Raw genomic sequence first — 23,434 nt, 5'->3', positions numbered from 1 at the left:
CCTGGTCCGGGAGGATCCCACACGCCTCGGAGCAGCTGGGCCCGTGGGCCATGGCCGCTGGGCCTGCGTGTCTGGAGCCTGTGCTCCGCAACAGGAGGGGCAGCAACGGGTGAGAGGCCCGCATACCGCCAAAAAAAATGACCTGCAGTGCTATGTGCAGTGGGATAGGGCATAGTGGGGACAGATAAGGGCCAGTGGCTCTCAATACCAAGAGCCAACAGTCTGCACCTCTTTCTGAGGAGCAGCTCATGAATATTAAAAACCCTTCTGCCTGTGAATGTCCACTCCCTAATTTCTGCAGCTTTTGTTGTATCTAGCAATTAGGATTTCTGCAACATTTTTGTGATTAGTATTCTTAACAATCAGCCAATCTATTAGTTACCTGGGTTGTATTTCTGGTAAAACTCTTTATATAATAGAGGTTTTTGCCCTGGGCTATCCAGTTCATCTCTTTACCTACCAAAGTAGGTAAAAGCCAGAGGGATATATAGTGCAGAAGATTTTGGAGGTATGAAACAACTAAGGTTTCATTTAACTTTTCTGAAAGTAATTGACATTTAAAAGTAGTAAAAATGTGGTTTTATTAATCAACTACAGTCACAATACAATCATTATAGATTTCCCCTTCTGTATTCATCCCACCAAACACAAAACAGAGTAGTGTGTCAGTCTGACCTTCTTCGTGAGAGTCACCACCTTGAGTTACTCCTTTCTCAGTGGAATCCCCTTTCTCAGCAGCACAGTTTAGAGTGGCAGAATTTGAATCTTCTTTCTCAGAAGTACATGTCACTGGCCATGGAATGATACACATGGAATGGTCCAATCGTCCAGGGGGTAGAAAAGTATCAAATTTAAGCAAGGTCCAATGCTGCTTTTCTATTTTGGAAAAAAAAAAAAAAAGAAAAGGGTCTGTGTTAAGAAATTTCCAGAAATGCTCTGTGATGTGCTGTATCACCTGAGCCCTAACAGAAACAGGAAATAAAAGGGAAAAACCCCTAATGGCACTGTTACTGCTTTGATGATGTCATTCCCTAAAAGTCTGGTTGTCATTCTTTCGGATTTAGATGTGGAGGGACCAAAATGAAAGACCAAAAAGCATTGTGATACTTTTCAAAGAATGGTCACATTTGCTTAAAGACTCACAGTGAACAACACCTGCTCACCTATGTGATACTGGTACATTGTGCTCAGGGCTCCAGTGGGAGTCATCCCTCCAAAGATATACAGGTGCTTTCCTACAGCCACAGCTGAGTGGGCAGCACAGCCTGTGGGAGCTGCCCCAGTGGGACTTAGCTTCTGCCACTTCATGTCACCTGCCAAGAGATAGAAAGTGTTTAGGTACAACATGGCCTAGACTGTGGTTTCCAACTTAACCTGTCAGACTGCTGCAGTTTGCAAACCAATCACTGAACTTCATTCACTGAGAGCTCTGAGAGATCCTATAGCAAGGTTTGGTGTGCGCAAAAATCACTGGGGGAGCTGAAATTCTGTTTGGCTAGTCCAGGGAGGGAGGGAGGGGCTCAGTAATCCATAATTTTAACAAGCATCCCAGGTGATTCTGATGTGGGTGGTCTTTGGAGCACACTGAGGAATGTGATCCAGTCTTTGGTGACCATCACCATTAAGTATTTTGGAGCCCAGAAGTAGGTGAGGTTCCAACTGTGTGTGTGTGTTTTGTGTGTGCAAGCATGCCTGTATGTGCACATACATGCATGTTTGAAATACAGTTCCTTAAAAAGCAACTTTGTGAGTACTGGCTAGACACTTTAAGTATCTTGCTTACTTCATTCTCTTAATAGCGGTATGCAATTGCTATTACTTCTGCCTACCTTCTTTCTTCTTAAAGATGAAGAAATAGGATTAGAGAGGGAAAGAGAGTTGTCGGAGATCCCACAGCTAGCAGGTGGCAGAGCTAGAATTGTACTCAGGTCTGACTCCAAAACCTGTGTTCTCTATGCTGTAATGTGCTGCCTCAGCACCTATTTCCAACCTATTTCTGCAGGTAGTTGCAACTTTTCAGACAAGAATTTAAATGAGGCAGGATATCGCTGGATTTTAGGTTTTAGAGAACTACCTGGGCTGGAAAGGAGGAAAAATAGTTAGGAAGTAGTTCCTTGCATAAGAGAAAAGGACTTTCTTTTTAAAAATAAGCATTAAGGGACTTCCCTTGTGGTCCAGTGGTAAAGAATCCACCTTCCAATGCAGGGGATGCAGGTTTGATCCCTAGTCAGGGAACTAAGATCTCACATGCTGTGAGGCAACAAAGCCCATGCGCTGCAACTACTGAGCTCGCGTGCCTCAACTAGAGAACCCCCGTGCCACAAACTACAAGAGCCCACGCTCTCTGGAGCCCGTGCATCACAACTAGAGAAGAGAAAACCCACACGCCACAACTAGAGAGAAGCCCGTGCACTGCAATGAAAGATCCCACATGCTGCAATGAAGATCCTGTGTGCCTCAACTAAAACTCAAGGCAGCCAAAAAGCTAAATTAAAAAAAAAATTTTTTAAGAAAAAATAAATAAAATAAGCATTAAAACTCTGTTTGACTGCTTGCAAGGAATGCTTCTGTGAAGATATTTTCCATCTGTCAGTTCAAGGCAGGGGTCCAGCAACTCAGAGTTGGAAGGGAGAATCACCCAGTCCAGCCAAATATCCTAGGCAATGCAGGAATCCCAGCCAGTATCAGCTGGCCTCAGATGTCACCAAACCAGAGAACCTATTGTTTGGCAAGGTAGCCCGATACATTGCACAGCAGTTCTCATGCATTCTGCCCATAGTTCCAATTCCTGTCGTCTGGAGCAACACAGAACATATTCATTTGTTCATCTGTCCACTTTTTTAAAAAAATATTTTAAATTTTTTGGCTGCACTGTGCAGCATACAGGATCTTAGTTCCCCAACCAGGGATCGAACCCATGCCCCCTGCAGTGGAAGCGCGGAGTCTTAACCACTGGACCACCAGGGAAGTCCCTATCTGTCCACTCTTAACAGATATGCACTCATCACTCAAGACCTGCCAGACACTGTGCTCAATGCTGGAAATACACTGGCGGAAAAAAAGAGACAAAGTCTCTGCCCTAAAGGAGCTCATAGTCTGCAAGAATGATCCAGAAAGAGTCCAGGCTCTCTAGGGCACATCAGCCCTTCAGACACTTAAAGACAATTCTCATGTTATCGCTAACTTTCCTTTTCTCAGTGTTCTTAACAATTTAGCGTGACAGTTCTGGTTGTCCACCTCCAGACACACTCTAGAAGTTATCCATGGGGTTAATGGGTACTGCTTGAAAGAAATCCAGTCGGGAAACACAAAGCATAATGAATTTTAATGAAAGAGCAGGGTTGTTGGAAGGATAAGAAATAATGAATGGGTAGGTACATGGCAAACAGAAATACCTGCTTTTATTGTTATTATTATTTCTTATTATTATTCAGGCCACATTTCACAGAATCTAGTGAAGATTCTGCTGGCTGGTCAAGAGCAAGGCTCTAGTCAATCAAAGCTATTTTATTTAATCTTAAGCAGACAAGCCCCCATGCCCTCCACCCTACTTACTGATATCAATGCAATGGAGATCATCATAGAAACTGTCCTCTGCCAAGCCTCCATGGATGAAGAGCTTTGTCCCTGCTGCCACCATCACATGACCATGCCGGGGGGATGGAGGTTTTCCAAGTGTCTCTGGTTGTGACCAGGTCAGGGTATCTAGAAAAATAAATTCAGTGACGTTAGATGACAAAGCTATGAAGCAAGAACCCGAGAAATATACCAAGCCTCACCTCCCAGTAAGCAGAGATGCTCCAAGCAGAAAGGGACCTGGGGGGTCATTCACTGCAACTTGCCAACCCAACCCAGGCCTCCCTCCATCCACAGCCTTTACAGCCTCTACTGGTACACATCCAGGGCTGGAGAATTCACTGCCTAATATGCCTGCCCCTTCTACTGGGCAATAAGGAACCACTTCTTGCTTTGAATTAAAAAAAGACCTCCCTTAAGTTTCTTCAACCTAGAACTGCCACAGAGTTAAAAAGAATGAATCTACTTCTTCTGGGACAGGCCTTCAGAGTTTTCTCTTTTTTTTTTGAGTTTTCTCTTTTTTAAGACAATATTCTTAATTGATTTGCTGGAAGGGTGGAGAAAAAAATAGACTACTTTTAAAGTTAGCAGGGCCTCCTGAAGTGGTTGTATAGGATAATGGTTAGAGCATGGGATTTGGAGTTAAAACCAGGTTATTTCATTGAATAACTATGTGGCCTTGCACCAGTTACTTCTATAAGCTTCAGTTTCTGTAGTTGTAAAATGAGGAGAAATTACCTGATAATACCTACCTCTCAGGGTTGAGGCGTGGATTAAATGAGATAATATATGGAAAGCACAGGCACAGAGAAAGTACTCAATACATGAGAGTTATTAATTATGGGTTTGATCCAAATAGTGCAGATGTATTTTACGTGTTGAAAACCCTTCATATCTTCAAAATTGTACATATATAGAATTCAGGAAAATTAATCATTTCAACATACCAGATAAGTCTTAAAGGAGTGCTACAAAAATTATCTGAGACAAAAGCCTGCCAAACAACTTATCTCTGAATTACCATTTGTGACATGCCTGAAGGTTGTTCAAGGAGCCCCTAGAGTCCCAAAGAATACATTTGAAATAATCAGAAAAAGTTTATGCATAAATATGTTTACCACAGCATTGTTTGTAATAGAGAAGAACTGGAAATAGCCTAAGTCCATCAACAGGTGAATGGGTGAGTTATTGCTACAGTCATGATAGAATACTATGTATTCATTAAAAACACTGAAAGAACTTTGTGATTACAGGGGAAATGCTTAAGTGAAAAATACAGGATACAAATAGTACACCTAGAATTATCTCTGCTATTTAAAAAAAAAACACACCATAGTTGTACCTAAATGTTAACAATTTTGGGGTGACAGTATTTTATATATATATACATATATATTTTTTTCTCTTACAGTTTTATATATTCAAAACCAATATTATTTAAAAATTTAAAACCACTTTAAAAGAATCACACAGTTCATTCTTTCTGGATAAAGTCATACTGTGACGTGTCTTAATTCTTAAACTTTTTAAGTTTGAAATTTTGCTTATTGCCTTTTCTCAAAAAAGGCTGCAAAAACACACATGAAAATTATTTTTGTCACATGCTATTTGTAAAGTATTCATAAATGCCCACTAGTAAGAGGAAGAAATGTAAATAAATACTGCTTAGACAAAAATTTGGCAAGAGGTCTCACAATTTTAAATGTTCATACCATTTTGACCCTACGTAATTCCACTTCCTAGCATCTAGTCCATATTAAATGTTGTAACATGTACAGAAATTAATGTATATATTCACTGTAACACTGTCAGCAAAATGTCAGTCAATAGGAAAATGACTGAATGAATAGGGATTCCCACAGAAAGATATGCTTTGCAAGGAAATTTCTGACTTAGGAAAGATCCGTGATGTGTGATTAAATGAAGGAATAATAATGATAATACAGTGATTATTTATTAGGTGCTTCCTATGTGTCAGGCACCGTGCCATGCACTATATCACATTATCTCATTTAATCTTTCCAACTCTTTGTGGTAGGCACTATTACTATCTCTATTTTACAGATCAGCAAACTAAGGCCTAGAGAGATTAAGAAATTAGTCTTAAGTAATACAGAAACTAGATGTCAGATCTGGTCTTGAGTCCCTGTCCTATGGCTTCAAAGTTTATACTTTCGACTAGTACTAAGATCTACACTTAGACCTGCAAAAGTAAGAGGCAGACCAACATTTATAATTTAATAATTCTATGTGTGTGTTTTAAAGTTTTTATATAATTTCAAAATCCATAGAAAATTCATAGATGTTCATAAACACATGTGCATATGATTTATAATTGCACAGAAAAATCTGCAGGTAGACATTAGGAATGGCTAACAGTGTTTACCTCTGTCTGGGGAGTGGGAAGGAAAGGTGTAAGGGGCAACATTTTACTTTTTTGCTTTATAAACTATACTGTTTAAATTTTTTAAATTGATCAATTATTCCTTTTTACATGCAAATTTTGCTATGGGTAGAAGATATCAGCTAAGAGATATACTGAAGAAGTCTAGAAGTGAGACACACAGCCAGGTTGTCATATTCTAACCTCTGCTTCCTACATCGGGTAAGTTGCAGGCCGGGGTAACCCCGACCAGGTAAGTGGCAGCCCCAGGGTTCCCCTGAGTCCATACTTGCATCAAACACATGCAGCTTCACATCCTGCACGGGCTGGGCGCCTCTCTCTCCGCCCCCAAAGACATACAGCTGGTTTCCGATGGTTGCCGATGACGTGTGGAATGTTCTTGGGGATGGTGGTGGGCTGGTCACCTTTGGCACAGTCCAAGTCCTCGTTTCTGGTCCACAGAGAAGGTAGGTATCTAAAACACCCAGGCTGAGGGGCCTCTGACATCAACTCTGGGGCTGGGCAAGGTCACTTTGCAAACCCCAATCCTTAAGGCAGACAGTGTAGGTCTAGGCGGGGATCTCATGCCACCAAATTCAAGGAGGGGTAGGGGGCAATACTTAGAGTTTGCCCAGATAGACCCAAATTCCCAAGATTGAAAAGCCACAAGTACAATTAAGAATGAGGCCAGTTTGTTTTTGGAGGCCTTCAAACATCCTCTCTGAACCCTCCTCCCCTTTGATGACTGACTACCCTGCCCTGTGCCCATTCAGAGGAGCACAACAGCTGCTAAAATTCATTCCCACTAGATGCAAGAAACTAAATGTGCCAAGTTTCTCAGGATATGTGGCCATTAAAAGAAAGTAGACAATATTATTACAGTTTCAGTAGTAGCAGTAATTGTCCCTACTACACAGTAAGTACTAAATAAATACTAGTTTCCTCATTTTACAGATAAGGAATTGAAGCAGAGACAGATTAAGTCACTCATTTAAGGTTACATGGCTAGTAAATGGCTGAGTTGGGATTCAAATTCTGTTTCAACACCACCAAGATCTATGTATTTTCCACTCTTCTGACTTGAGAATAAAATTTAACCACGTGGGTAGGTGTACAGAAGCTTATTTATTTCCAGAATGAAGCATGAATTTTATAGAAACACAAGCAGTAACTGAGCACCTCCCTTGTGCGGAATCATTGCCCTGAGCACTCTGCCATCCCCGACATCCTCAGTCAACCCTGGGAGGTGGATGGAAAGTATCTCCACTTTGCAGATGGGGGAACTGAAGCTCAGAAAGTCTAAATCCTTTCTCCCAGGTCACAGTGTTAGTGAGTAGGAGAGCAGGGCTCTGAACACAGATCTGTCAAAACTCCCATACTTATTCCACTGCAACACACCAGGAATTCTTCCTCCCTCCCTTCCTCCTTCCCTCCCGTGCCACATGGCTTGTGGGATGTTAGTTCCTCAATCAGGGATTGAACCTGACCCCACGGCAGTGAAAGTGCCAGGGAATTCCCAGGAATTATTTCTTGACTGGGAAATTCTGTGCCTTTTGTAGAGGTCTTCATTCAGTATAAAAAGTGACGCACGAAGCATGTGTAATATGTGTAGGACTCAAAACATGAACCTGGAGACCAAACAAGTCTCAGCCTATATCCAAAATATAATGGGTACTTCCCTGGTGGTCCAATGGTTAAGATTCCACACTTCCACTGCAGGGGGCACGGGTTCGATCCTTGATTGGGGTACTAAGACCCGCAAGCTGCATGGACAAAAAAAAAAAAAAAAAAACCCAAAACAAAGCATAATGTAATTGTCTCTATAGCTACAGGTCTTGGGTAGTTTTTGGATTTTAGGGGGAGTTAGAAGGGGCACAACCTCCAAGTTCAGAAGATCCTGGGATGGTGTGGCTACCAAGCCAAACGTTAGCACAAATAATACGAAAGGAGTTCTAAGCCAGCTGAGGAACTCGCCTTAGTAACAAAAGCAACTAATGATTCCCCTACATCTTTCATATTTCTTGGGCATGGTGTCAAACTATACTTTCTAGGAGAGAAAAAGGATCTGGTGGAAAATCAATTCCTTTGACAAAAGCTTTCCAAATTCTCACTGTATTTTATTTAAATAGATGCCATCATTGAAAATCAAAGGAACTGATCTCCGTCCAATCTAGAACTGATTTCCATCTGTCGAACCATAGCTACATCAACCACAACAACAATTATTGAGCATTAAGTATGTGCCAGATTTGAGTTAATTTAAATTCTTGCCAAACTTAACAAGGTAGGAACTGTTACTATCCCAAAATGACAAAGACCAGCTGTTGTAAAAATAAACCTGTTATCGATAGAGGGAACTGGGCAAGAGTTGACTGTTATGTGAAAAATGTCCAGATTCCTAGTAATTAACAAAATGCATATTTAAACAATTAGATACAAGGGGCTTTTTGCCTATCAAATTAGCAGTGCTTAAAAATGATAAATTCGATACTGGTCAGGAGTGAAACAAGAACTACTAAACACAGTTGGAGAGAGGATAAGTTGAAAAAAATCTTTCTGGATAGGGAATTCCCTGGTGGTCTAGTGGTTAGGATTCTGGGCTTTCATTGCCATGGCTTGCGTTCAATCCCTGGTTGGGGAACTGAGATCCCGCGAGCCACGCAGTGCAGCCAAAAAGAAAAAAAGTTTTAAAAAAATCTTTCTGGAGAGCAATTTGATAGCATGTACTAAAATCCTTAAAGTCCAGTGTTTTATCTAGTTCTTTTATTTCTGGGCATGAGCTCTAAGACAATAATTCTTTTTTTTTTAAACATGGAAGCACTTTTTTTTTTCTTTTTATTTACTTATTTTTGGCTGTTTTGGGTCTTCGTTGCTGCATGTGGGCTTTCTCTACTTGCAGCGAGCGGGGGCTACTCTTCGTTGCGGTGCGCAGGCTTCTCGTTGAGGTGGCTTCTCGTTGCGGAGCACGGGTCCTAGGTGCGCGGGCTTCAGTAGTTGTAGTGAGTGGGCCCAGTAGTTGTGGCTTGCAGGCCCTAGAGCACAGGCTCAGTAGTTGTGGCACACGGGCTTAGTTGCTCCGTGGCATGTGGGATCTTCCCGGACCAGGGCTCGAACCCATGTACCTTGCATTGGCAGGCAGATTCTTAACCACTGCGCCACCAGGGAAGCCCCTAAGGCAATAATCTGAAATACAGTCAATGATTTCTGAACAAAGATGTTCAATGCTTTGTTATTTATAATGATAAAAATCTGAAGACAACCTATATGTTAAAAAAAAAACAACCGGGGAATTATGGTATTGTCATAAAAATTGAGGGACTTCCCTGGTGGTACAGTGGTAAAGAATCCACCTTACAAAGCAGGGGATGCGGGTTCGATGCCTGGTCAGGGAACTAAGATCCCACATGCCACGGGGCAACTAAGCCCTCACGCCTCAACTAGAGAGTCCGTGTGCCGCAAACTACAGAGCCCATGCGCCCTGGAGCCTGCGCGCCACAACTAGAGAGAGAAAACCCACACACTACAACTAGAGAGAAGCCCATGCGCCACAAGAAAGATCCCATGTGCCGCAACTAAGACCCAATGCAGCCAAAAATAAATTAAATAAATTAAAAAAAATCTTAAAAAAGTGTGATTCAGCCATTAAAAAGGATTTCAACAAAGCCTTATTAATAGGGAATTATTTCTGTGCTAATTATGAAATTAAAAAGAAAAAGATACAAGAGCGTAGTGGTGAAATAGGATGATCTCAGGTTTATAAAAATGCACAGAAAAGACAGAAAGGAAGTACACAGAACTGTTATTAATAGCCTTAGGTCACAGGATTGTGGATGGCTTTTGTCCACTTATTTACACTTTTCAAATATTTTACAATGAATATAAACTATATTTATAAAGAGAAACACAACAAAAAAAATGTTTTTAACTGACAAAAAGTCAGGTCCACCTCCTATGGGTGGTTCAGCAACATCCTCGCAGTAGTGATGTCCCCAAACTGCTTCCTCTATGATAAAACTGCCAGTGAGACTTGTCAGGAGCTTTGCACTTTCTGACTAAAAGAAACATACTAGGAGGATCTAGATCAGGGTTTCTTAACTTTGGCACTACTGACCTTTTAGACCATATAATTCTTTATTGTGAGGGGCCTTCCTGTGCATTACAGGATGTATGGCAGTGACTCTGGCCTCTACCCACTTGATTCCCTGCCCCGAGGTGTGACATAGCCAACTGTCCCCTGGGGGGCACCATCGCCCCCATTTGAGACCTCCAATGTAGGTGATTTGGGTTCTAGCCTGCCCCAGTCCCTGGCTCCCTGGTAACTTTAGGAAAGTCACTTCCCCTTGTGGGACCTGGGTTGCCCACTTGGCATAGCTTTTCTCTGAAGCCTCATCCAGCTTTGGCTTTTAAGAAATGGATAATTTGTACACGTTACGAGGAAAACAAAATGTAACTCTATTCTTTTCAGATTCTGCCAGAAGTTAAAATTTCTATTTTCTATGAGGTCAGCAAAGTTAAGCGGATTAGTCAGTACAATCCAAATGCACTTTGGTACAGGTACTGGAATTGGATTTATTTATCCGTTTTGGTAAATAAATAACCTTTGGCTACTTACCAGGATTCAGAACTTGTAGGCAATTTCGATTTCCTGACTGGTCGGCACCTCCAAACACCCAGATGCTGTGAGGTGTGCAGGAGGGAACAAAGCTGGCATGCTCGTACCGGGGCAAAAGGCCCTCCGAGGTGGCTAAATCCCACTGGTGTGTTCCTAGAAAACATTTCACCCAGTTCCTAGATTGGGGCTGCCAATGGCTTATACTGGTTGACAAACTTGGGGCAGGGTACTGAGGAGAAAAGGGTCAAAAGCATAAGTGAACAACCATCAGAGCACTTAAAGGGAATGTGGTCAACCTCCAAAAATTTTTATATCAGACACTTGGTGGGGGGGCGTCTGACTCATCCATAAACCCTCTTCTATGGGAACTGTCCCCACTCTCCCAACCCCAGGGATAGATCCCAGGAGACTTGGTTGTACTACACCTTGACTTTCTAGCCTTAACTGATAGGGTCAAAGGTAGTCACTGGACTCAAAATGGGCCAATCAGATCCTCTCTCCCAAGAATTTGGAATTCAAACAGATTTCTGGGTTTGGGTGGCCATCTTCTACCATATGTGGAGAAGGAGAGAAAGCCAAAGTATGGGGAAGAGAAGAATGAAACATCTACATAAAGAAGCAGATCTCTCCAAAGAGAGTGAGGGGGGAAGTAGATGGGTTTTCACAGCTTTCTAGTTCTTGCTTCCACTCTCTCCTGAGGCTAGGCCAAATCTTCTACCTTTGGATTCTCATTCTTTCTTTTTTTTTTTTTGCTGGTTTAAGAGAGCTTCTATTACCTGCAAGTAAATGACTTCTGGCTAAAACAATTTCACAGACTTAATACCTAACTTATTAGTTATTTTAATTAGTAAACCACTTACATATGACCTTTACAGGCATTATCTTGTTACATCATTACAAGTGCCAAGCGAAGCAAGTTATTATCCCTGTTTTATGGGACACTGAAGTCCAGATGGTTTAGGTGGTTTAGCCAGAGTCACAAAGCTAGTAATAGGTCACGAAAGAATTGTAACTGTACTAGACAGCAAGCTTCTTGAGAGCTGAAAGAGATTTAATTTACCTTTGATTTCTTAGTGCAGGGTATAGAAATTCAAATGCCTACAGAGGATTGGAGGAAATTGGAGAATGAGAGCCCCACTGATAGGTGGCAGCTCAGTTGCAAAAAACTGTCACCATGTAGACATACAGGCATATGGATGTCAGATCTTCCAAGATTATCAAGAGAGGCCAAACCACTTCAAGTTTTACATGTAGACTCTCCTGCACATTTGGTTAGTAAACAACTGAGATCAAAACAATACACAGGGGCATCCCTGGTGGCGCAGTGGTTAAGAATCCACCTGCCAATGCAGGGGACACGGGTTCGAGCCCTGGTCTGGGAAGATCCCACATGCCGCGGAGCAACTAAGCCCATGTGCCACAACTACTGAGCCTGCGCTCTAGAGCCCGCCAGCCACAACTACTGAGCCTGCGCACCTGGAGCCCGTGCTCCGCAACAAGAGAAGCCACTGCAATGAGAAGCCCATGCACGCAACGAAGAGTAGCCCCTGCTCACCACAACTAGAGAAAGCCCACGCGCAGCAACGAAGACCCAACACACCCAAAAATAAATAAAATAAAATAAATAAATTTATTAAAAAAAAACACAACAGTAGACAGCAACGTTACACACAGACCTAACAAAACATGTAACAAAACACCAATTTTCTTCTGCCATTGTGTGGTACATAGTAGTCACTCATTCATTCATCCAAATACTTATAAAGCACCTACTCTGTGCCAGGCCCTGTGGTAATGGCTGGGAATACAATGAGAAGCAATATAAAAGACAGACAACAAACAATCACATGTGAAAAGGGCTGTGAAGGGGGATAAGGATGGGAAAGTACAGGATACTATGGAAACACAGAGAGTGGTTGTGTCATTGTGATTTACATTAAGAAATACATATTTGGTCTTCATCTGTTCCAGGCACAGAGCTCTGAAAATCCCTGTGACGACCTAAGTGATAAGACTGATAAAGGTGTCTTTTATTATTGATAACAAATCCTCTGTCAACCACACCTGAGTTTATGTTAATGAGGTGACTTTTGGAAAGCCCCTAAGGATGGGAGCTGGTTGCCAGGGGAACTAACCATTACATTACGGGGTTAGAACTTTTCAGCCCCAGACAATGCCCCCTACCCCCAACTCCGGGGGGAGGAGAGAGCCACCAATGGTCATAACTTACTCAATTATCCCTCCATAAAAAAAAGAGGGGTTGCAAGAGCTTCCAGGCTGGTGAACTCATGGAGGTATTGCAAAGGTGGGGCACCTGGACAGGGCACGAAGTGCCTCTTCCCACATGCTTTGCCCTATGCATCTCTTCTATTGGCTATTTTCCTGAACTCTGTGAGCCTCTCTAGCAAATTAATGGAACCTGAGGCGGGTGACATGGGAACCTTCCATTTATAGTTGGTCGGTCAGGAGCACAGGTGGACTTGTGATTGGCATCTGAAGGGGAGCAGGGAGAGTCTCGTGGACTGAGCCCTTCATCTGTGGAATCGGATGCTAATTCCAGGCAGAACTGAACTGAGTTGTAGGACGTCCAGCTGGTGCTGCAGAATTATTTGGTGTGGGGGAAAATCCCCACACATCTGTCAGTCAGAAGGGAAGTACGGAAGACTAGTGCTGAGAGGAGGCATGGGAATAGAGAAGGAAAACAGAAGAGTCTCTCCTTTACAGTGGCAGTGCCTAAACTAGTCCTAAACTAGTGGCAGATGTATCAGGGCAAGGTTCCTGATGAAAGTGTCATTTAACTGGGATCTGAGAGATGAATAGTAGCCAGATGATAAGGAAAAGGAAGAGCCTTCCAAGCAGAGGGAACAATACGGTAAGTCCCCTACATACGAACCTCTGAGTTGCAAACTTTCAAAGATGTAAACGTGCATTCGCATGTCCAAATCACATAAGTTTGTTCACATGTCTGGCGTTATCTGTAAAAGTTGGGTACCTAGGCTAACTTTGTTGGACTTAAGAACAAATTGGATTGGCTTCCCTGGTGGCAGAGTGGTTAGGAATCCGCCTGCCAATTCAGGGGACATGGGTTCGAGCCCTGGTCCAGGAGGATCCCACATGCCGTGGAGCAACTGAACCCGTGCACCACAACTACTGAGCCTGCGCTCTAGAGTCCACGAGCCACAACTGCTGAAGCCCGTGCACCTAGAGCCCGCACTCCACAACAAGAGAAGCCACCGCAGTGAGAAGCCCGTGCACTGCAATGAAGAGCAGCCCCTGCTCGCCGCAACTAGAGAAAGCCCACATGCAGCCCACGCGCACCAATGAAAAAACCCAACTCAGCCAAAAATAAAAAATTAAGGAAAAAAAAGAACAAACTGGACTTACGAGTGAGCTCTTGGAAAAGAACTCATTCTTATGTAGGGCATTTACTGTATATGCAAAGGGTTGGAGACCAAAAGAGTTCAAGGAACTGAAGGATATTCAGTGGAGCAAGTGTGGGTTTGGGGGAGCTAAGAAATGAAGTTGGGGATAGCCTGAAATTGGGGAGTGACATGATCAGATTTATATTTTAGAAAATACTCAGCTAAGTATGGAAAATGCAGTGTACAGGAGGTAAACCTGGAAGCAGGCAGACCAGTGAAGAGGCTGTTGTAACAGTCTAGCTGAAAGATAATGATGCTTCGCCTACAGTAGTAGCAGTGCAAATGGACAGACATGGATGAAAATAAGAGATATTTAGGATTTGGTGATTAATTGGCTATGCGGATAGAAGAGGTGGAGGCATCAATGCCTCCCAGAGAAATAGTTGATGAATGAATGGCTGGTTATCCAGGGCTCCATATGGACTCTTTCCCCCAAATCAAGGAGGTCTTGGTTGGGTGGATATATTCCTGGAGTCTGTTGAGACCTTAGGGACCTCTCAGTGACATTCATTTTCTCAGAGAAAAACCCTACTGTCTGGTCTGAACTGATAGTCTTAGGAATGGTCATGGCTGGCAGCACAAAGCCCTGCTCTCTGGCTATATAGGGCATGTGCTCCGCAGCTGCTGGTCTTTTTTTTTTCTGGCCACGCCGAGTGGCATGCAGGATTCCAGTTCCTCGACCAGGGATCAAACTGCAGTAGAAGTGCAGAGTCCCAACCACTGGACCGCCAGGGAATTCCCCACAGCTGTTGGTCTTACCCAGATCTATGGTGTGCACATCTGAGAAGCTCCTGTTTGGATCTGCTCCCCCAACAATGAAGACCTTCCCTCTCTCGGCATCACCAACAGGGGGTAAATATGAGCAGCTATGGCCAACCCGAGCACAGGGGCTGTCTCCAACCGGGGTCAAGGTGTACCTGCCAAAGGGAGGGTATATTCAGGAGGCCTGAGCAGAGAATAAATGCAGCAGTATGTTCTTTGCATTCCTCATGGAACAGTCACCAGAATGAAGGGTCTTATACATACACAGTCATTTTAGATCATGTCCAGCAAAGCAGCATTTTCCTAATTAATGAACAGTACCTTCCCTTTGCACATAACCTTTGACTTTTCAATTTTGTCACTACTTTCATCTTACATTAACTTAGTGGGGATGCCCTGGGCTAGTAATTGTCCCCATTTGGTAGACGGGGAAACTGATACCCAGAAATGTCCAATGGTGTGTCCTGGCACAGGATGGTAGTTATGAACATGATTTGCAAATTAAGACAGACCTAGTTCAAGTCCCAGTTCAAGTGCTTTCTTGATGTGTGCTCTTTTGGAAGTCACTTTACCTTTCTGAACCTTAGTTTCCTCATTTGTAAAATGAAGACAGCAATAGTTCTCACCCGTGAAGAATGAGATGCAATCTTGTAACATGGCAGGAAGGACTCAGTTAACGATGGCTAGAGCTTTATGTGTAATCACATGAGAACAGCACCAAAGCTCTTGCGACTAGCCAGTGATGCTTCCCTCTGCCATGTAATAGTCTCTGTCATTCACTGATTCTTTTTTTTTTTTTTTTAATTTATTTTTGGCTGCACTGGGTCTTTGTTGCTGTACGCGGGCTTTCTCTGGTTGCAGTGAGCGGGGGCTACTCTTCGTTGCAGTGGCTTCTCTTGTTGCAGAGCACAGGCTCTAGGAGCCCGGGCTTCAGGAGTTGTGGCTTGCGGGCTCTGGAGCGCAGGCTCAGTAGTTGTGGCGCACGGGCTTAGTTGCTCCGCGGCATGTGGGATCTTCCTGACGAGGGCTCAAACCCATGTCCCCTGCATTGGCAGGCAGATTCTTAACCACTGCGCCCCCAGGGAAGCCCCATTCACTGATTCTTAAGAGCTTTTCCAGATTACTCATAAAGCTCGACCTGATGGAAGACAAAACTAGGACTTTGAAAAATCAAATACAGGATCCATTCATTCTGTTCTGTAAAGTTATTCTGAATGCTGACTGAGAAAGCACACTTCTTCAAGCTTTCTGGTTGGAAAAGAAAGCTCTGCAGCTGTTTTTCAGGCCCAGTCTTATCTGACCTCTCTGGCATTTGGTACTCTTGGCTCTTCCCTCCTTCTCATACCTTTCTCCTGACCTGGCTTCCCCACACCCATTCCATTTGGTTCTCTATCCACCTGTCTGGCTGCACTTTCTGTTTCCTTCTCTGACTCCTTTCCCTCCAGCTTTCTCCCAATCCTCATGAGTTCTCTTCTCAGTCTAGGTTCGCTTGCCTGATAAATTTTATATGTACTGATGGCTTCAATTACCACCCATCTACCGTACATGTTCATCAGTGACTTTCAAATCTCTATTTCTTTTCCAGATCTCTCTTCTGATGTCCAGATTCACACATTCCACATCGTCACCTGAATGACTACTAACCACATACCATGCATGCTGCTAACTTCGCCACAACCCTGGATTCACTTAACTTGCACAAAACCCCTCTGGGGACAGTACTATTATCATCATCTGAGGTTTACAACTGAGGACCTGTGGCTTAGAAAGGTTAAATGACTTATTCAAGAGCACACAGCCATCCAGCTACATGGTGAATAAGACAAAAGAAGTCCCTGCCTTTACAGCCCTGACAGACTAGTTGGGAAGAAAAACACTAAACAGATAATTTCCAAATATCCATTTCATTTCAGTTGTGTTATAAAGGAGTACAGGATATATACAGGATATATAGTATGAGAACATATCACAGGGGGACCCTACCCTGTAAGGAGAGGTAGGTGGGGACACAGGTGGTCAAAGAAGTCTTCCTGAAGGAGCCCCATTTGAACTGAGATCTGAAGTATGAGTAGAAGTTAGCTGGGCAAAGAGAGGGACAAAAGATGGGGGGAAAGGATGATCCAGGTAGAGGGACCAGCACATACAGTTCCTGAGTGGGACAGTGCAAGCCACATTAAAGGAAGAGAAAGAGAACGAAGGCTGAGTAACGGGACTTGAGGTTGGAAAGACAGGCAGGGGCAGATCACGCAGGGCCCAGTGGGCCATTTTAAGGACTCTGGTTTTTATCCTAAGACCAATGGAGAGGCACAAAAGGTTTTAAACCAGGGAATGCCATGATCAGATTTATGATGTGTAGAGAGCAAGAGTGGACGCATGGAAGCCAGATCAGGGGCTCTCCTCCAAGGTCCTGCAGAAGCATTGCCTCCTCTCTACAGCCCTCTGTGCGTCCTGCTTCAGCACCGGTCACTGTTCCCCCACTACACTGAGACTATTCACCTTTGTACCTGCAGCACCTACACAGCGGTGGCCCTGTCAGGCCAGTGTTAGTTGCTGAACGAAGGGTTGGTTGAACAAGCGCTCAAGAAATAGTGAAGCCAGTTTAATCCAAATCCAATTCCCTGAAAGTCTTACAAATGAGTTAGAGCTTGGGGGAAGACACAGTGTTGGAGCTGAGGATGCCAGATGGTCAGTGCCCTACTCTTCCTGGCAAATGGATTTTAATAAAATCAACACAGCTCTGTGATAATTATTGCCCCACTACCTTTCCTCTGAAGACCTTCTCAGACAGTTTGAGTCTAATTACCAGAAACCGCAGACAGTTTCAACTCTACCCTTTTTCATAGAGGATCAAATTTGTTAGTAAAGTACTTATAAATGAAAAAAAAACTCGTGTGTTTCTTTGTTTGAATCCTTCCTTACAGACCATGTTGCTTTCCTGGGCTTGTCTCCAGGCTCCAAGACTGGCAGCTGCTTCATGGTGTCCTATGCCTAAGAAAGAAAGGTACTTTTTAGACATTTACAATTATCTTCTACATAAAAAACACAGATCAGGTTACTTGCCTCTTTAAAAATTTTCCTGTTGATGTACCAATTTCTAGGGCCTGATTAATTTGAATAAGCATTACCAACCTTTTGATATAAACTTATATTTGGGAGGCAACTATGACACAACTTTCGTAATCCCATTACAGAGTTTTTTTGTTTTTTGCCTAAAGTTTTCTGTGTCCGTGGTTTTCATAGGAAGGGGTATATATCAAAATAATTTTCAGAGGTCATAAGGTATTTATGTTTATCAAAAGAAAACATTTTAAAAGGCCAAGAAATACTGAACTCTAGGATAAATCCTGGCCTCAGCATGACATTCAAAGCCTTCTGGTCTCAACCTTCTTTTCAGGAACTCACCTCTACAATTTCTTGCTATATTGAACTGTTCTTATTATATTTGTTCCCCTAAAATGTCAGGTCCTTTCATAACTTGCATCCTGTGCTGCTTCCCTTACCTGAAATGTCCCTTCCCTTCTGGTCAACTAGAAAACTCCTAGTCAACCTCCAAAGCCCAGTTCAAATGTCCCCTCCTTAGTGAAACCTTCCCTGATTTGTTGCTTTCCACTTACATCCTCAAGTTACTTTATTCTCTACCTGAAGGTATCTATTAAGCTATCGTCATTGCAGGGATCACCCTGAATGTAATTATCTATTTAAAACTCTCTAGATTCTAGAATAAATTCCACTAGACTAAATTCCAAGCGAGCTGGGCCTCTCGGATTCATTCAGAGAACCAACCAAGAGGCCCGGCATAGAGCAGAAGTGAGGGATGAGTGAATGAAGAAAGAAAATGGATGAGGTTTCTGGGAGGTGAATGGATAAATCCAATCTTCAGCCTAAGTCACTAACTGCTGTCCCCAAAGCCTAAAGCTCAGTGGTGTTAACTTCACCTGGACCGGGACTTCCAGCAGCCGCCCCTGTTAGGTCCATCCCCCAGTCCCATCCCCGCTTGGCAGCGCTAGGGGATAGGAGACAGGGTCAGGAGAGAACAGGCCGATTCCTTTCCGTCAGTGTGGCTAGGCCGGAGCCAAAGGAGGTCTCCCGAGTGCTTTCCACCCAGCCCAACTCCACTCCCTTAAAGGATGCGGCGCCGCCGCCCCACCCCGCCCGGGAACGCTTCAAACCGGGGTCCCGGAGCCCCCCACCTCCGCACCGCATTACCTGAGGCGGCTTACGCCAGTCCTGGGGCCGTGGCTCCGCCCCAATAGGGGCGGCTCTTGGATCTTCGCCCCTCCTTCAGACCCCGGAAGAGCGCCCCGGCCAACCGCTCTGCACGCCCAGGGCCGGGTCCCCAGGGCGCGCCTTTGGAAGGGAGCCGGGAGGGGGCCTAGCGGCCTGGGTTCGACCCAGCTGTGTATTTCTCCAGAACTAAACTGGCCGGGTCGTCCTGGGGCCCTACCTCCCTGGCTGAGTAAGTAAGACAGAGCTACTTGGAGACGACTTACAAGCGAAATGCCAGGGGTTGGGCATTCAGTTAGGTGACCCAAATCCCTTGGGCTATTTTAAAGGAGCTAGGATATTTTCAGTTCCAGCGGTTGTTAGAATGGTTTCTGAAAGGGAGAGTTGAGCGTGCTTTCCTAGGTGTGAAATTTCCCTACGTAGTCTTTTTTTTTTTTAAATTAGTTTATTTGGGTATGTGTCGGGTCTTAGTTGTGGCCCGTGGGCTTCTCTCTAGTTGTGGCCTGCGGGTTTTTTCTCACTAGTTGTGGTGCGCAGGCTCCAGGGTGCATGGGCTCTGTAGTTTGTGGCACGCGGGCTCAGTAGTTGTGGCGCACAGGCTTAGCTGCCCCGCGGCATGTGGGATCTTAGTTCCCTGACCAGGGATCAAACCTGCGTCCCCTGCATTGTATGGTGAATTCTTTACCACTGGACCACCAGGGAAGTCCCCCTGTGCAGTCTTTAGGCCAGTTCAAGCTTTGGCGCCCTAAAGAGCTGACTTATTCCATAATTCGCGTTTGTAACTATAGCAGGCACTATGCCGAACCAGGCAAACCTGGCCCCTGGCCTCCTGGAGTTTACAAACTAGAGAGAGATTAAACAGAAAAACAAATGACTAGGTACGCTTGTAAAAAGTGCAAGGAATAAAAAGTTCATCAAGGTAATATCTATTTTTGCGGAAGATACTTTTCTCTGGGCCCCAGTGTCACCGGTCTGTAAAATGGAGCTAATAAGACTTCTGTCACAAGGTTATGGTGGGGAATACATGAGCTAATGTATATAAACTGCTTAGTGTCCAGTGACTGGCGCAGAGCTGGTTGTATGTAAAATGTAATGCTATTCCTAGGTGTAAATGAACTCTAGACACCTGTCGTGAGTGAGATGTATTCATCTACATTACTGTGGTCTCCTTCATAACCATAGGTTCCCTGTGGCTTTCCTGAAAATGGAGAGCTGGCTCACCTATGTCTACGTTTCAGAGAACCCCACAATCAGGAGGGCTGAGTTGTTCTATCCTAGGAATTGGAGGAAACATTTAAGGAAGGAAATCACAGGAGCGCCTGCTGCACAGAGCTATGGTAGCAGAGTGGGAAGCAGACATACTTGGGTTCACATCCAGGGTCCCGCACTAACCATCTACCTTGACATTTGGCAAGTTCACCCTCTCTGAGCTCTAGGTTCTTCATCTCTAGAATGGGAATAGTAATTACCTACCTCAGAGAGGGAGCAGTTGAGAGGATTTGATAGTACAGCTGAAAGGTGAACTTGGTAAATCTTTTCGCTACTTGAAACCATAACAAAAATTTATTGACAAGATGGAATTTGCAGTCTGTAGCTCTTTTTATTGTTCACATATCCTATTCCAAAGACCTGGAGTCTTTGTGAGTTCCCATGTTTATGGAAAAATCTCCACTGACTGTTTGCCAAAGAGGAGTTTCCTGCTCTCTTTCAGGAAAGAAAACTAAGGCCAGGTTGGCTCTGCCGTATGTCCGTGTGCATCTAGATGGAGATTTCTGCTCACAGATGCAGAATGCCCTCTCACCCCCTGTGTCTTTAGGCTAAATCCATTTCAAGGTGCCATGCTGGAGTTGCACATAAACAAGAAAAATTGGAAGAGGTTTGTGGGCAAAATAGCAACTAATTTTCATTGTGGGATCTATGCTTTTAGACTAGAAATCACTTTTCAGGAAGTGCTGGAAAGAACTTTGGAGATCTATTTTTAAATTGGAAATTGAGGCCCAGAGAAGTTAAAATGACTAACCCACATAAATGGGAGAACAGGAACCCAGGTCTCCTGTTTCGTGCAAGGAAGACTAAGAACATATTGCAGTCAGCAAGCTCTGTACACTGTCTCTGTAACACACCACCCAATGTGTCTATCATCTTTTCTAAGAACTCACCCAACTGGGAATGTCAAGAGTGAGGTTCACTGAATGAGGTGGGTCTGCAGGAGGGACCTTCTTACTGCCAGACAGTTTGGTAATGTGAGGACTGCCCCCTATTTTCACTGGAAGGGGATTGTCTTCATTACCTACCTGTTCACTGACTTATCAGCAAGGGAAGCAATGATGCTGGTGACACCTTCCTTTCAAGCACTTTATTGTTTGTAAAGAACGTTCATATCCATCTCCCTATTTGTCTCCCTTCCCAATTCTGAGACGATATTTGAATAGGATTGATTCCCAGTTACTGAGGTTCAAAGATGAAAAATGAATTGTCAGTTTTTCAGAGGATTGTAAAAAAAATCAAACAACAATAGCATCTTTCCCTCATTTGGGGTTTTTTTTTCTTCCAAAAAACTCTAAGCATATTATCCCTATACTTCTTTTTCCCCCTAAAGTCTTAAATCTTACCTCTTCAAAAAGGCCTTTTTTGCCCACCCAATATTCAGAGCTAACACAATGCACTCACTGTACACGACATTGTTTTAAACCCTTTCCATATATTAACTCTATTTAACCTCAGTACAAGCCTAGAAGGTAAGTATTCTTATCATCTCCATATGAGGCAAGCACTGTTATTATCGCCACATTGGAACTGAGAAAACTGGAGCACAGAAAGGATACATAACTTTGCCAAAGTCACACAGGGAGTAGTAGAGCCTGGGCTTGAACTCTAGCCATTTGGTGCTAGAGTCTGCACACTTTACCTCCACTATGTTGCCAACCTAAAGTAGGCCTATTCTACCCCATTTTTCTTACAGCACTCCTTCTTTCCCTTTTTTCCCCTTTTTTGCCATTAATCATACTTTGTAATTAATTCTTTCCTTATTTACATGTTTGTTATCAGATTGTAAGTGCCGTAGGGCAGGGATCATATCTGTCTCATTCACATCATAGGTATTTGTTGAATAAATGAAGAAATCTATGCTTGTGGGCACCATTCTGCAACAGACTGTTAAAAATTAATTTTACTTTGAAACAATTTCATACTTACAGAACAGTTATAATACAAAGAACATCACCCAGAGACCTCAATAAAGTTTCGCCACATGTTGTCAAAATACACTTTAGGGCCAGAGGATCCAGTCCAGGGTCACTTGAACAACAAATATTTATTGAGCACCTGCTACTATTGGACTATATAACCGTCTCCTAACCGGTCTTTCAGCTGCAATCATTGCCTCCTACAGTCTTACACAGCAGCCAGAGCAACCCTTTTATTTATTTATTTATTTATTTATTTATTTAACATCTTTATTGGAGTATAACTGCTTTACAATGGTATGTTAGCTTCAGCTTCACAACAAAATGAATCAGTTATATATATACCTATGTTCCCATATCTCTTCCCGCTTGCTTCTCCTCCCTCCCACCCTCCCTATCCCACCCCTCCAGGCGGTCACAAAGCACCGAGCTGATCTACCTGTGCTATGCGGCTCAGAGCAACCCTTTTAAAATGAGTTAGATCATGTTACTTCTCTGCTCAAGACTCGGCAATAATTCCCCATTACATCGAAAGTAAAAATCAGTGTTCTTTTCTCTCATCTCCTCTCCTACTCCTCTCACCTTGATCCAACCACACTAATCTTGCCATTTCCCAAAGATTCTAGACATGCTTTTATCTTAGGGTCTCTGCATCAGCTCCTCTCTATAATTTGTCTCAAGTAACTGCGTGGCTAACTCCCCCACCTCCTTGTTGATTCCTAAACATGCATCACTAAATCTCCCTTGCTCTGTTTTTTTTTCCCCCTAGCACTTACCACTTTCTTTTTTTTAAATTTATTTATTTATTTTTGGCTGCATTGGGTCTTCTCTGCTGTGCGCAGGCTTTCTCTAGCTGTGGCGAGTGGGGGCTACTCTTCGTTGCGGTGCACGGGCTTCTCATTGCAGTGGCTTCTCTTGTTGCGGAGCACAGGCTCTAGGCGTGCGGGCTTCAGTAGTTGTGGCTCGCAGGCTCTAGAGCACAGGTTCGGTATTATGGCGCACGGACTTAGTTGCTCCGCAGCATGTGGAATCTTCCCAGACCAGGGCTCGAACCCGTGTCCCCTGCATTGGCAGGCGGATTTTTGTTTTGTTTTGTTTTGTTTGTTTGTTTTTGCGGCATGCGGGCCTCTCACTGTTGTGGCCTCTCCCATTGCGGAGCACAGGCTTCGGACACGCAGGCTCAGCGGCCATGGCTCACCGGCCCAGCCGCTCCACAGCATGTGGGATCTTCCCGGACCGGGGCACGAACCCGTGTCCCCTGCATCGGCAG

The 23,434-nt window shown here is 43.8% G+C and overlaps 1 protein-coding gene across 3 annotated transcripts; it reads right to left on the bottom strand.

Annotated features, from left to right (window-relative positions):
* Window positions 1–457: 457 nt before the first annotated feature.
* On the bottom strand, window positions 458–19,018 carry RABEPK (Rab9 effector protein with kelch motifs). 3 transcript variants are annotated; one of them, XM_029203903.1, is made up of 8 exons: window positions 18,962–19,018; window positions 17,679–17,743; window positions 14,753–14,910; window positions 10,572–10,724; window positions 6,249–6,410; window positions 3,556–3,705; window positions 1,164–1,313; window positions 564–876 (listed from the first exon to the last, which is right to left on the bottom strand). In XM_029203903.1, the coding sequence occupies exons 2-8, from the start codon at window positions 17,729–17,731 to the stop codon at window positions 584–586; spliced, it is 1,119 nt and encodes a 372-aa protein (XP_029059736.1). In that variant the 5' UTR covers window positions 17,732–17,743; window positions 18,962–19,018; the 3' UTR covers window positions 564–583. The 3 variants fall into 3 exon arrangements, with proteins under 3 accessions (XP_029059737.1, XP_029059738.1, XP_029059736.1); XM_029203905.1 differs by lacking the exon at window positions 10,572–10,724 and having other exon boundaries at window positions 461–876; window positions 18,962–19,001; XM_029203904.1 differs by lacking the exons at window positions 14,753–14,910; window positions 18,962–19,018 and having other exon boundaries at window positions 458–876; window positions 6,249–6,448; window positions 17,679–17,731.
* Window positions 19,019–23,434: the final 4,416 nt, after the last annotated feature.

Source organism: Monodon monoceros, unplaced genomic scaffold (assembly GCF_005190385.1).
Source record: "Monodon monoceros isolate NGI ecotype Baffin Bay Population unplaced genomic scaffold, NGI_Narwhal_1 Super_Scaffold_5, whole genome shotgun sequence".
NCBI classification, from domain to species: Eukaryota; Metazoa; Chordata; class Mammalia; order Artiodactyla; family Monodontidae; genus Monodon; species Monodon monoceros.
Note: the sequence above shows the minus strand (reverse complement) of the source record. Positions and strands in the feature narration are given on the sequence as shown.